Source organism: Anopheles maculipalpis, chromosome 2RL (assembly GCF_943734695.1).
Source record: "Anopheles maculipalpis chromosome 2RL, idAnoMacuDA_375_x, whole genome shotgun sequence".
NCBI lineage: Eukaryota > Metazoa > Arthropoda > Insecta > Diptera > Culicidae > Anopheles > Anopheles maculipalpis.
This window is the reverse complement of record NC_064871.1, coordinates 71,253,771-71,266,244: the sequence shown is the minus strand read 5'-3', so window position 1 is coordinate 71,266,244 and position 12,474 is coordinate 71,253,771. Positions and strand designations below refer to the sequence as shown.

At 39.7% G+C, this 12,474-nt stretch overlaps 4 protein-coding genes across 5 annotated transcripts in view; all 4 read right to left on the bottom strand.

Annotated features, from left to right (window-relative positions):
• Window positions 1–12,474, bottom strand: part of LOC126567447 (RNA cytidine acetyltransferase) — a 617,063-nt gene that overhangs the window by 109,356 nt on the left and 495,233 nt on the right. The window lies entirely within an intron of this gene.
• Window positions 1–12,474, bottom strand: part of LOC126568770 (copper-transporting ATPase 1) — a 342,507-nt gene that overhangs the window by 85,163 nt on the left and 244,870 nt on the right. The window lies entirely within an intron of this gene.
• The window catches only part of LOC126556104 (cholinephosphotransferase 1), a 257,829-nt gene that overhangs the window by 17,444 nt on the left and 227,911 nt on the right, over window positions 1–12,474 (bottom strand). The window lies entirely within an intron of this gene.
• The window catches only part of LOC126556319 (growth factor receptor-bound protein 2), a 34,677-nt gene continuing 25,261 nt past the window's right edge, over window positions 3,059–12,474 (bottom strand). Inside the window, exons 2-4 of the mRNA XM_050211564.1 lie at window positions 4,751–4,848; window positions 4,380–4,665; window positions 3,059–3,234 (exon numbers count right to left, since the gene is read on the bottom strand). Coding sequence (XP_050067521.1) covers window positions 3,061–3,234; window positions 4,380–4,665; window positions 4,751–4,848 — 558 coding nt within the window. The 3' untranslated portion in view covers window positions 3,059–3,060. The remainder of the gene's footprint in view (window positions 3,235–4,379; window positions 4,666–4,750; window positions 4,849–12,474) is intronic.

Here is a 12,474-nt window from a genome sequence, read left to right as displayed (position 1 = left end):
TGATCTGCCCGTCGTATTTGTATGAAATTTTCAAGCAAGAAGAGACTACGTGCTGTCGATCTTTTAAGATTTAGTGGAGAAATTTTAAATATATTTCTTCTATTTATTTTTCACTTTCAAATTTGTAATCTCCTTTGCATCTACGAGAAGCAATTGTTCGCTGACAAAAGTTGTTATTTGATAATTGGCATTCTTTGTGTAGTGAAACTGATTTATTATGTTTAAATCAGCCGCAAACATTGTAAGGCTTTTGTTGTGTAATATAGTGGAATTGGGATATGATTTAAAATATTGCTGATACCACGTAGTTGAATAGACAATCCTCACTACGCGGCAACGGCTCGGATGAAATTTGAACCCTGGTCGTGGGAAGACCGGTGCCGCTATCGCCTACACCACCCGGCCGCCCTTCAAATATCTCATACCGATCATATTATATGAAATGATTTGCATAATTAGCTCCCGTTTCTTTCGCTTTCTTGTATTTCAAGAAGGACGGCCAGGCCGTATTGCTTTTTTTTTTACTTTATTAATGACTAATCTTATTCCTCGGTGACCATTCGCTTATAATTTAGTTGTATTTAATTTACTTTTATTAGTTAGCCAAACAAAAAGCGTCATCTTTCTTGAAATTTTCATGCAAATACGATGTTAAGATCAAAATTTATTAGCTTTCTTATTCGGAAAATTGCAAACTCACATGCAAAATGTATGACCTTCATTAATGAAACGAATGTTAAGGCAATTTTTCTCAATAGGAACCTTACTTACCTTTTGTTCACGTGTGACGTTGCACGTGAGGTCCTCGCGCATAGACAATCGAGCGTTCGAATATTTTTATATCTCTGGTGTTATTATTAGTTTGTTTCTTGTTTGCTCTTAATAATTTTTTTTCTTCTCCGTTTCCATGTCTTCCACTACTACTTTTCTCCTTCCTAGTTTTCCCCGCCGCCCGGTCAGTCCATCCCGGTCCGGTCGTTCTTCTTCCCTTATACCCCCTTCCTTTTGCTGCGAACGTCCTCTCTACTTCGTCCAAGCGTTTGTTGTTGTTTCTTTTTGTGGCCTCGCTAATTAGATAGTATATGGTCTCGCGCATCCCGAGAAGATACATACGTACACACACCCACAATCACACATACATACATACATACATACGATTCTTGTTGTTTGCCTTTTCATGATCTGTTTGATGTGGGGGGTTTTCGCTATAGGTTTCGCTTTCCATTCACCCGACGAGGTTGTCTGTGGCTCGCTTTTTTGTGTGTTATTTAGTTTGTTTTATATTTTTGTTTGTTTGTTGTTGTTGTCGAATTCTTCTTTCAACTTTACTCATGTCACTTGTATGAAGAAATGCGCTATTTTGTGTTTTTTACCTTATCTTTATACAAATGGGTGTTTTTGCTTGAGGATTCATTTATTTTTTCTACCGGTTCGCTATGATTCAGTCGCTGCCACCACACCACTTTCAAACGCCAGCCAAGAGTAGCCCTACATACACAGTGTCCGTTAGGTTCGTTTCCGTTTTGCTCCACAAAAAAATCTCGGTACACGATGGGGAAAAGGGGGGGGGAGGAAGCCTGTTTTCGATTTAAATTTTAAATAAAGTTTCAAAAAACCTGATCGTCTCATTTTGGCAAATACACAGCGCGATCATTCCTGTTTACGTACTTCTCGCGTAAATTGGATGCTTCTTGCTAGCGTTTTGATTTATATTTAACACCCCGCGTTTACTCTGCATCCGCTGTAGCCCGTATAAAATCAGGTGTGAGCAAAATTGTTTTAAATAATTTGAATTCAAATTTAACAGTTGAAAATTTTGTTGCCTATATTGCGGAAGGTGCAATCGAGTGTGGGACACAACAGTAAAAGGGACACGGAAAATAAAATGTCATTAAAAATATGCCATAAGCATCAATCAACAGCAGCAGTACAAAAATTGGGTGTAGCATTTCCATTACACAAGCTAGACACCGAACAAAACAAATACAATTTTTTAAAAATATGACTATAAATCCGTACAACGGGGTTCCAAGAGTGTGCCCTCTACAACAAGCATCCAAAAGACTGATGAGACCGTTGGCCAGTTGTGGAGTTTGATCCAGACTAAATAAGGGTAAGCATTATAAGGGCGCAGCATTAAACCGTCTACTAATAATAAAATATTACATTGTCCTGTCGCATATTCGAATCGGCGGTTCGAATACGGGTAGAGTTTAGCTTTTTTGATCTCATTTTGATTTTGTTGTGATATTATGAGATGTGTCTACTAGTACCGTCAACCATACCATTTCGTAATCCTAACTTTAACGTTCAATATTAGCCCGACGATTTCTACAACTAGCATATTACACTTTCATTCTCATATTTCGAGTCGAGTTTCTCCATCTACCCCTGGCACGTTTTCTATTGCGTTCGGTTTCCTTTTTTTCTTCTTCTACGTGCGTACGATGCTGTTGCGTGTTTCCATTTTCTGTTGTTTTTACTTGCTTTACACACATTTAAAAAATATATAATATTTATAGTGGGGATAGGACGTTCACATGATGCGATGATGCCGTTCCCGAATGTTTGCATCGAGTAAAAAAAAAAAAAGGTGTGTAGGGTAACACAAACGAAGATGAGGGCCTCAAGAGAGTAAAGGATACAGCAGTGTTCTTTCCCAAAAACGTACAATTCCCTGCGATTTTGTTTTCCGCTTTGTAAAGTCTCTGTGTCCCACCGGAAAGTGGCTGACACTCGGATGACAATTTCGTCCTTTTTCGCCACTTTCAATAATATGAATGAACTGTTTTCTTCTGGTTTTCTGGATTACTTTCAAACGTGTATAAACTGTACTATAAAAATTGAGCGCATAAGCGCACACTCCCCCTTCACCCCCGTGGGGATGTATATATATATATGGTGGAGCATTTGTGTGTTGAAGTAGTGGTTGCGCGTTCTGGGTGTTGGTTTGCATTTGAATCGGTCTGTTCTGTTGATGGTTCCCACATGGTTGGCATGTGTATGTGAGAGGGTGTATGCATGTACGATGTGCCAGGAGGCGAGTAAAATACTTATGTTTTATGAATGGTACGGTGCTACGTATATTGCTGGAAACAGTCCTTTCCGGTTGCCAATCTCGCCATTCCACCAATGCTCATCGGAACGATCCGTCACCGTGATGACGTCCCCTCGTCGGAAGTCCAGTTCGCCGGATTCTTGCGCTACAAAGTCGTACAAAGCCTGCACCAACATCTAAAATCGAAAACAAGTAAGAAACGTGAGCAAATGATAACGACACGTCGCCCTGGGTCACAATGGGTAATGGCGTTTGCTATCTAGACAACAAGCCTACCGATCGACAATTGAACTCAAAAAAGAACGGTCATAACAAACAATCGAAGAACTATTAAGCCATTACCCGTTTAAAGCAGTTCTCCTCCGTGTGCATTTAATCTTATCAAAGGAACATTTCCATTATGCTTCCTCGCACCAGCAGTTCACATTGATTCAAAGGGCGGACACAAAATGAGAATTCTATCGAAATTGTTTTGCATATTTTGTTTCAAATATTACACAAATACGTTAGGTGGCGTCATCTAGATGTTATTATTATAATGACGATGCTTTGATAATTATTAGTTCATACTTCAATATCAAATCAACTATTAAAACATACAACTTCAACTGTTTCGAAAAAGGAACATCCACCCGTTGGTCGCAGCAAGACCACCGTGCTGACTGCTTTAATGTGCAGGAAACAGGATGACCAACAACGTCACGCCGGCGTAATTCAATCCGCACAGGACGCCATCTAAGACCATCGCTACCCACTAGTAGTTTTCCGATGCCAAAGGGACATTTTTATTACATTCTCTTCGTTTTAACACTACCCGCTGCTTTTGTTTCTTCCCTTGGCAATTGGGGAGACTAAAGAACCGTCCAATAAAAAAAAAATGCGTCCGCCTGATTGGCTCGTGGTGCGAGTGGTGATAAAATTAAATTTACGCCATTAACATTTTACCAGCGCTTAAGAGAGGGCACTAGAATGTGTCGGCCATTTCCTGCTAGAAGGGAACGGATGTGCAAGAACGTTGAAGGACCAGCACTGGCCTGGAAAAGTGAATACTGTGTCTGTAGCAGTGATGGTAAATACAGTCACACGAGGTACAAAGGAAGTAAGAAAATGAAAGGTAAACTAGAGTAAATTACGGAAGTAATTCTTTATGGCCGATCACGACGCGTAAGATTCACTTGCTGCACTACTTTCAAAGCTATTTTCCAATCAAATACCTACATCGTTGCCGATAAGAGAAATCTGTCGATCGATGGCCTTGCCCCGCCTTAATACTAAGAGAAAAAAAGTACATCCTTTGCGCCCCGCTTACTTGAAACGTTACCTCTTCTGGCACCATATCGCGCAATTTAACGTCTTGCGATCGAGACACACTAGCGGTGCGGTGGTAGTCGACCAGCTCGTTCAGTGAGTTGAACTTCACCACCCAGAGGAAGAACTTGCCCTGTGCATCGCGCAGCACCTTGAAGTGTTGCACACCGTCGGAGCACTTGACCGACAGGCTAAAGTCACCGGGGCTCGATTCACTGATCCGTATCAGAAATGCTCCCTCGTGTTTGTTCGATAGCAGCTTTTCCGCGTCCGCCCGTGTGATGCGCCCGTAGTACCAACTGCAAAAAACGAGTGGAAAAAAGATGAGATAAAGCCAGCCATCAGAAACACACCAACAAGCAGGGAACACCCCGAAAAACTTACTCGTGATTTTTCATTTCTATGTAATTGCTAGGTATCAGCCCTTCCTTGCCATCTAGCTCTGCCCGGTACCAGTTCATGTCATCTTCCATATTTAAAATCTGTGCAGCGACAGAAGGTAGCGACATTAGGTAGCAGCCATGCAAATGTGCAGCACCATCATTAACACCATCGGGTGGGAAGCAGCGTCATGTTCGGCAGCGTCGGATGATGTTGATCAGAATCGAGAATAGAAAGAGATAGAAAACATTTAAAAACATTAGTAAAACATCGTGGTAATTTCTCTTTCTATGTGAGAGCAAACCAGTAAAATGGAAAAAAAGTTCGAGTAATTATTTAATAACTACATGTCGTTCTTAAAATGGATAAACTATTTTCATTGCGTTGACTTTTAATATTTAAGCCACAAACTAGGTTTCGTGTGCTGTGTGAAAATGAATTTTCTTATTTTGTAGTTCTTATTTTATTTTGTTAATTAAATAATGCCTGCCTCTTGGGCCTAAGGCTACAAATTCTTACAACTAAATTGCGTTAAGCCGAGGATGTAGAAGAGAAAGTCGTGCTGGTATTACGAAAGCTTAATACCGTAATACTGTAGTGAAACAGGTAGGCTTCGTTAAAAGCTGAGAGATCTTTGAGAAAAGGATCATTTTGGCCATAACGTGTAGGACTAATAGATAAGTAAAATGGAGATCTGTCGCGTAAATAGCGAGAAGGAGCATATGTGGGAATATATGATAGGAAATGCGGAACTCATAGAAAAGCTAGAAGGATTGGGACACGTGAAGAGATTGTCGGACTCATGCCCCACCGAGAAGGTGCTCGTCAGCGAACCGTTCGGCACGAGGCGTAGAGGAGCACAGCGAACTCGTTGGCTGGATCAAGTAGATTCCAACCTGTCGGAGACCGGAGGCAGGCTGCATGTCTACTCAACGTGCTCAACCCTGAGCAGGCCAAGAAGAAGAAGAAGATGATGATAATATGGAAGGAACGTTGATGTTATGGGAGAGAAGATTGGCGATGAATTACTTCTTCTGATTTGGCGCTAACAACCTCAAGAGGTCTCAGCCTGTCATATCTAGCATTTCTTTAATAAAATTAGCCATAATTTCATAGTCAGCCTTTTGCACGAGGAGACGGGATCGAATGGGATTCGATCCACGGTCCTTGCGTGTGAAGGCTGACGCCTCAGTTTATTTTGAGTTTACTCCGGTATAATTCCGGAGTTAAAATCGGATTAATCCGGAATAATCCGGAGCAATCTCCAATATTAACTCCGGATTCAACGCCGGAATGTACTGCAGATACAATTGAATCCGGATTTAATGTAGGAGATTATTCGGGACTGCTCAGGAGTAATTACTACGAATTATTGAGAAAAAAAAACTTCGGTTTCTCTGCAAAAATGCAACTGGATTTCATGATAAAAATAATAAAATTATTATCTACACAAACATACGCAACAAAAATTGAATAACAAATGAAGCAAAATAATGTGTACCAAATCAATTTTATTCACATCGTTTTCAATTGATTTGGTGATGATAATTACTGTAAGTGGAATCAAATCGACACCTAAATTTGATTCGTGCAGACTAGAAAATCTGCATTGATGAGAATTCGATAGCATTTTTCTAGCAAAACCGAAAAAAATAAACCATTTACGATTGGATTTAAAATTACTTAGTCAATATGGACACAGAGGCGGCATACAAATGCCATCCGTAGCACATGTTGCCTAGAGGGGTTGCGAAAAAGGAGGGAGTTAATTAAATCGCCATGCATACGACAGCATGATCATAAATACGCTTTCTGGATTGTTTTTCACCGATCCAAACTATCGATTTTAAATTCGATAAACACAAAAACCCAATAATTTGTGAAGGCCGGTGGTACATGGAATCGTAAATCTCACTAACGACGACTCTGCATTGAATGATGAATGTTCCGCGCATTTATAATACAAAACAGGAAATAAAAACCATTCCCAATACGACAAAAAGTGCTAATTTAACGACGCTATTCATTATTTGGCTGTTAACACTTTCACTGGGCGGAATTGTGCCATCGAAAATTGCGCCAAACAGCGATCCCTTGTCGAGGTTAGGTTTATGCAAATTGCACTCTCTGGATATGTGCATATCGTCATGTAGTATTTACTGGGGAAAAAATAAAATATTTTTAAACCCAATTGAGCACCTAGACGACCAGAAAATACGTCAAGCTTTAAAATATAACTTATTAAACACATCAAAGAATGACATGACTTAAATCAAAGACTTTGGTTGGTTAAGGATACAAAATATGTTTAAAACTACAAAGACCAGAATTGATTTTCAGTTCGTTTGATATTTTTCCACCAAAACGATAGTAAAACTCGAGGCGGGAGCTTCCTATCGCGCAGCATATCCACTTTCTCCCTAGCAGTCTAGCTCTGCGGATCATCCGGTGTAAAAGCAGTCACGGCAGTAACAAAATAAATTTAAAAAAAAATATACCGATTTGTGTCTTCAATCGAACGACCCCAGTTTCCCGAACCATCTCACTGCTTTGATAGAAGAAGAAAAAACAACAACTTTTCCCCACATTTTTGCAACCCCCTTTCGATGTTGCGGGCGAAAGAAAACTCATGATCGATCGAGCGGATGAACAACAACGATGCGATGTACGAAGCGAAATGGAGCGTGCCTTTGACGCTCGACCGACGCAAAACATTGATAGCCGAGGGAGAAACAATGTTGTTGAGATAAACATTTTATAGAGAAGGGGCATTAGATCGGTACATAGTGCGGAACGTGGGTTTTGGGTTAAGGAGGAAATATTATTTTGCAAAACGGTTTATGGAAAAACGGAGGTCTCCTTCAAAATTCAGTTATTTAAACACATATAAGATTCTAGCGATGTTTAAATGGATCTATCTCATGATGATGAAGTAAAAATCTTCAAAGCTTTTGAGGACACACACACTCAAAGTTTGAGAATACTTTAACGATATTCAGTCGTCAGGAACAACTAGAAAAAACTCAAGAATAACAATCAGATTAGAGCGAAATTTTACCGAGACAATTATGACCAAGGAATACATCAAGCTACGAAGAAAATGTAGGACGCATCTTCTTGGTGATTTAACATACGTTAAACTGATTTCTGAAGATCAAATTATTGTTGTAAGTACTCTTAAATTTGTTATTCTGAAAGTTCTTCCTTCTTTTTGACTCAAAGACCTACTAAGGTCACGCAGGCTATCTGATGGCTTACTAGACTTGCTGATACCAGGTTGTTGGATACTGACAAGTCCTCACTACGCGGCAACGGCTCGGATGGAATTTAATGCCAGGTCCTGCCGTGTGAAGAACATTCATCAAGGGTATCCTAACGGTATTAATATAAGGTGAGCAGCCGCTGTGGTGCTAGGTGCTGGTCTAAATATTAGCCTTAAAAATATGATGAGGAAGGATACTTTAACGATTGTTTGACATCTGGTAAAAGCGCATTCAGTAGTGATGTATGAATTGCCACGTTATTAATAACAACCTTCTAAAACGATCCATATTTACTTTTTTACTCAATTTGTATTCCCCTTTTTGCTTCGCACAAATGCAATGATTGAATGATTGTTTTCTGTTTTGAACCGTCCTACAGTTTACATCCTAAACGGTTTTACTAACTTTTTCCCGTCCAAATTCACTTATTTATGTGCGATGAACCTAGCAAATCAGTTCAAACTTTATGCCTGCCACAACTTCAATCAACCGAAGACAATTTTTGTCCCTAAAACCAAAAAGGGCAAAGATCTCTAGCAAAGCACAGCTTGTAAAGTTTCTAACTTTTTCTACGTTTCCACTGACTTCGCGCCCCACAGATCATGCTCTAGGGCGGTTACAGATGTATGTGTAGATTGAGGCAATAAAAAATGAAAAAGAATATAAACTTTCAACCTACATCGTTAAACTTTGATAATTGGAAAAATGAAAAGAGACCAAAGTTTAAATAAATTTTCACATTTCATCAACACAATTGTAATGCCGCGGGGATGATATGGCTGTGCCCGCAATCATGCTAATGATACAATTTTCCATAATTAAATGAAATATTGATCGTAGATCGTTAGCATTGGAACGAATGGAGTAGACAACGTGAGACGATAGACGTATAAAATGTTGTAATTATCCTGTAGTTGATACAATGTTTTGTACATCATTAGGAGTTCCAGGGATCGAGACGACAGCGGTGCCGAACTTCGCACGGAAGGACTGAATTTCAAATCCAATCCGAGGAGCGTTCCCTCGAAGTGAGGACTAACTTCCCAACTATATGGTATCAGCAATCCGATGGTTGACTTGACCCAATAAAACTCTCAAAACTGAGATGGAAAAGCTTAAACTTTGCTAATAAATGATTCTTCTAACGATCACATTCGCGATGTCGATCGATTTTCGCCTGAATGTATGTCATTTTCATGACGTTACTCTGTCCCACATAAAAACTATATTTAGTAGAGAAAATCAGGGCGGCTCGATGGAGCAGACGACAGCGGCGCCGGTCTTCAAATAGCAGGATGGAGTTCAAATCCCATCCGGGTCGTCCCCCCGCAGTGAGGCCTGACTAACCAACTACGTGGTATCGGTAAGAGTCTAGTAAGTCATTTCGATGGCCGGCATGGCCTTAGAGATCGTTAAACCAAAAAGATGAGAGATCCTATATTGATTTTTAATATTAAGAGAGATCACAAGCACGTGATTCATCATGAAAATATCGATGAAATAATTAGTAATTCGTTGCAAATCTAACACAAGACAGCGGCCAAAAAAAAAAGAATAGGGGAAATACAAAGAATTTATCAAAAAGCATGTAAGAGTAAAAGTGTTTAAAAATTGAAAAACTTATTCATAAAATCCTTTACATCTTAGTTTTTTTAACAATGTTTTTAAAAAATTAAAAAAAAAAATTTATAACCATCACTCTGTATAAATTGAATAAAATATTTCACCAAAAATTGATTTGTACCAGCTATAGAAATCCTCCTCTTGCATATTATAAACCAGTATTGAAATTGTAAGTTCGTTCCAAACCTCTTTCTACAGTGTTCTCTCTTCCTTCCTGTGAAAATCTTTGCTGTGCATTTATTTTGCCCACTTTTTTTGTTGCTACCTATGCACAGCACATAAATAAGATGAAAGCGACACATTCTCAGAAGGAAGGTGTGTACAACGAAATCGGTCCCGCGTTGCGATTTTTCTCGGCGAAGGTTCTATCACGCACCATGGTGCAATAATGATGAAAAGAAAAATCTCTTTACCGAAACACCGCGAACCGTGTGTTCGGAAGAAGCTTTGTGTTTTCGTTTCCACTTTTTCCGGTTTGGTCCACGTGGTGCCAGGCACCAGCGCAGGAAATGAATGTTTGACACTCGTTGCCTCCCGCTAACAGTTCCCGGCGGAGGGTTGGTGGTTTTCTGCCCGGTTTGATGGCTTTTTCTTCGGTTGTTGCTGGGTTTTCCCTGACTTTCTTTAATCTCCACTATGAAGATAGAGCATCCATCCATGTGTTCTATTGATACTTTGTATTTTTTCCTTTTTTCGAGTTTTTCTTTTTCCCAATTTGTCTCTCTATCACGAAGGGAAACGGCTGGTTCAAGCAATTCTTGAAGGTCAAATTCTGAAGGATAACAGCAGTTTTGCGTTTTATTGAAACACACCCGGTGGGATAACACACACAAACATGTTTATTCTATGGTTTAATATGCTACAGAACAGCAGGATTATCGATTTGTTACAAAAATCCTAAGCAATGTAGTACATTTATTACAATTTATAAAGTAAGACATACATACAGTATTGGACAAAACATGTGCAACCAATAAAAACGTCATTTAATATACATAAAAATCCATGAAAAAAATATAAAAAGTAGTCATCGTTTTCCTCCTGGCAACTTTGCGTGTTGTTTGCCAAATTTAAATTGGCTTTCAACTTTTCGTTGCAAATCCTTTGCATTTGGGATGGCCCGGGGGTGTAAGCGACCTTAGAGGTCGTTAAGCCAAGAAGAAGAAGAGGAAGCCTTGCATCTGCGAGGCAAAAATTTGATCAGATTGTCAATGAAGTTTTGTGGAATTGCTGCCCATACCTTTTTTGATTTGAGCGAACAACTGATCCTTGCGACGAACAACTTCACGATCAATTCGCTGATTTACGATCTCCCAGAGGTTCTCTGTAGGGTCCCAGATCCGGAGATTGAGGCGGCCAGTTCATCACCATGATTTAATTATCCTTAAACCACTGTTTGACCACTTTGGCGCCAGTGCTTGGGATCGTTGTCTTGTTGGAATATCCATTTTAATGGCATTTTCCATTCAGCATAAGGCAACATAACATTTTTCAGGATGTCATTGTACATGAAACGGTTCATTATTCCATCGATTTGATGAATTGGTCCAAGAACGTTCGCAGAAAAACATCCTCAGACCATTATATTGCCTCCGCCATGATTCACCGTCTTCTGACAGTATCGTGAATCTAAGCGTTTTTCAGTGGATCGACGGTACACGGCAAATCCCTTCACTTCCAAAGATGTTGAACTTCGACTCATCACTGAACAGAACCTTCTGCCATTTCTGCACATCGCAGTCAATATGAGATTGAGCAAACAGAAGACTTTTATTCCGGATTCCTAAGAGAAATCAGAGGTTTCTTCGCGTGATCTTCCTCAATAATTATCAATGTGTATTTAACTTGTAATATTACAATAATGCAAAAAGAACACTTTTTTCAGTAAACGAATCTTTTTCCAACTTAAAACAAAGTTCTTAATCGACGCTGGTCTTCTCCACCAAACACTCAGTGTGATCTGTCAATTTGACAGCTGATAGCTGCAATAAACATGCAGCAAACATCTAGACTCCTGAACCGTCAACTGCATCAAGTGTCTCGTTTTCGATTTCGAAAAATTGAAATTTGTTGATGCTTTTTATGATTGTAAATGTAAAATAAAATTCATAAGTGTAGATGAAGGGAAAATAAATTCACAATTAATTTGTTCCCATTAAAAAAAAGAAGTCGCCTAATACACTATTGAAAGGCTGTAGAATGGATGTAGAACATTAAGTTCTTTAAACTTTTGCCTCATTTTCTGCACCATGCAACGCTAGCCCTAAGTATCCATTTATAAATTCATGACAAAATAGCAAACGACCATCAACCACTAGCATAGAAAAAATTGTAATCATCTCCCAAAGACAAAAGCACACTACTGGACACCGGACAAGACGGGGACAAGAAAACATTAAAAAGTGTACTATTAATAATATGCCCTTTTTAAGAGTAGCTAGCTCTCTCTTTACCTGTAGCAGCCCAAGCAGCATTCCACTTACACACATGCTTCACTAGTTCCGCATTCCGCCACCGGGCCACCCAGTACGGCACACTAAGTTTTATGCTAATACGCTTCTACTTCGACAGTATAAGTACACCCAACAGCATCTCGGAAAGACAGGCTCGGTAAACGGCAAAAACCGGTCGGCATCGAGGAACGGGGGCAGAAAAGCAGTCTGAGCACTTCTTTAGCAAAAGTCTAATAATAGTTTGGGTTGTCCGAACGAACTGCGGTGCGGAAAATTCAACCAGAAGAAGCTGCACGTTTACGTACGTACAACCCGCGATAGTGGAGTGGCGGCACATTGTGAAAAGCGAGCGAATAGAAACCGAAAGGAGGAGAACCAAAACCGACAA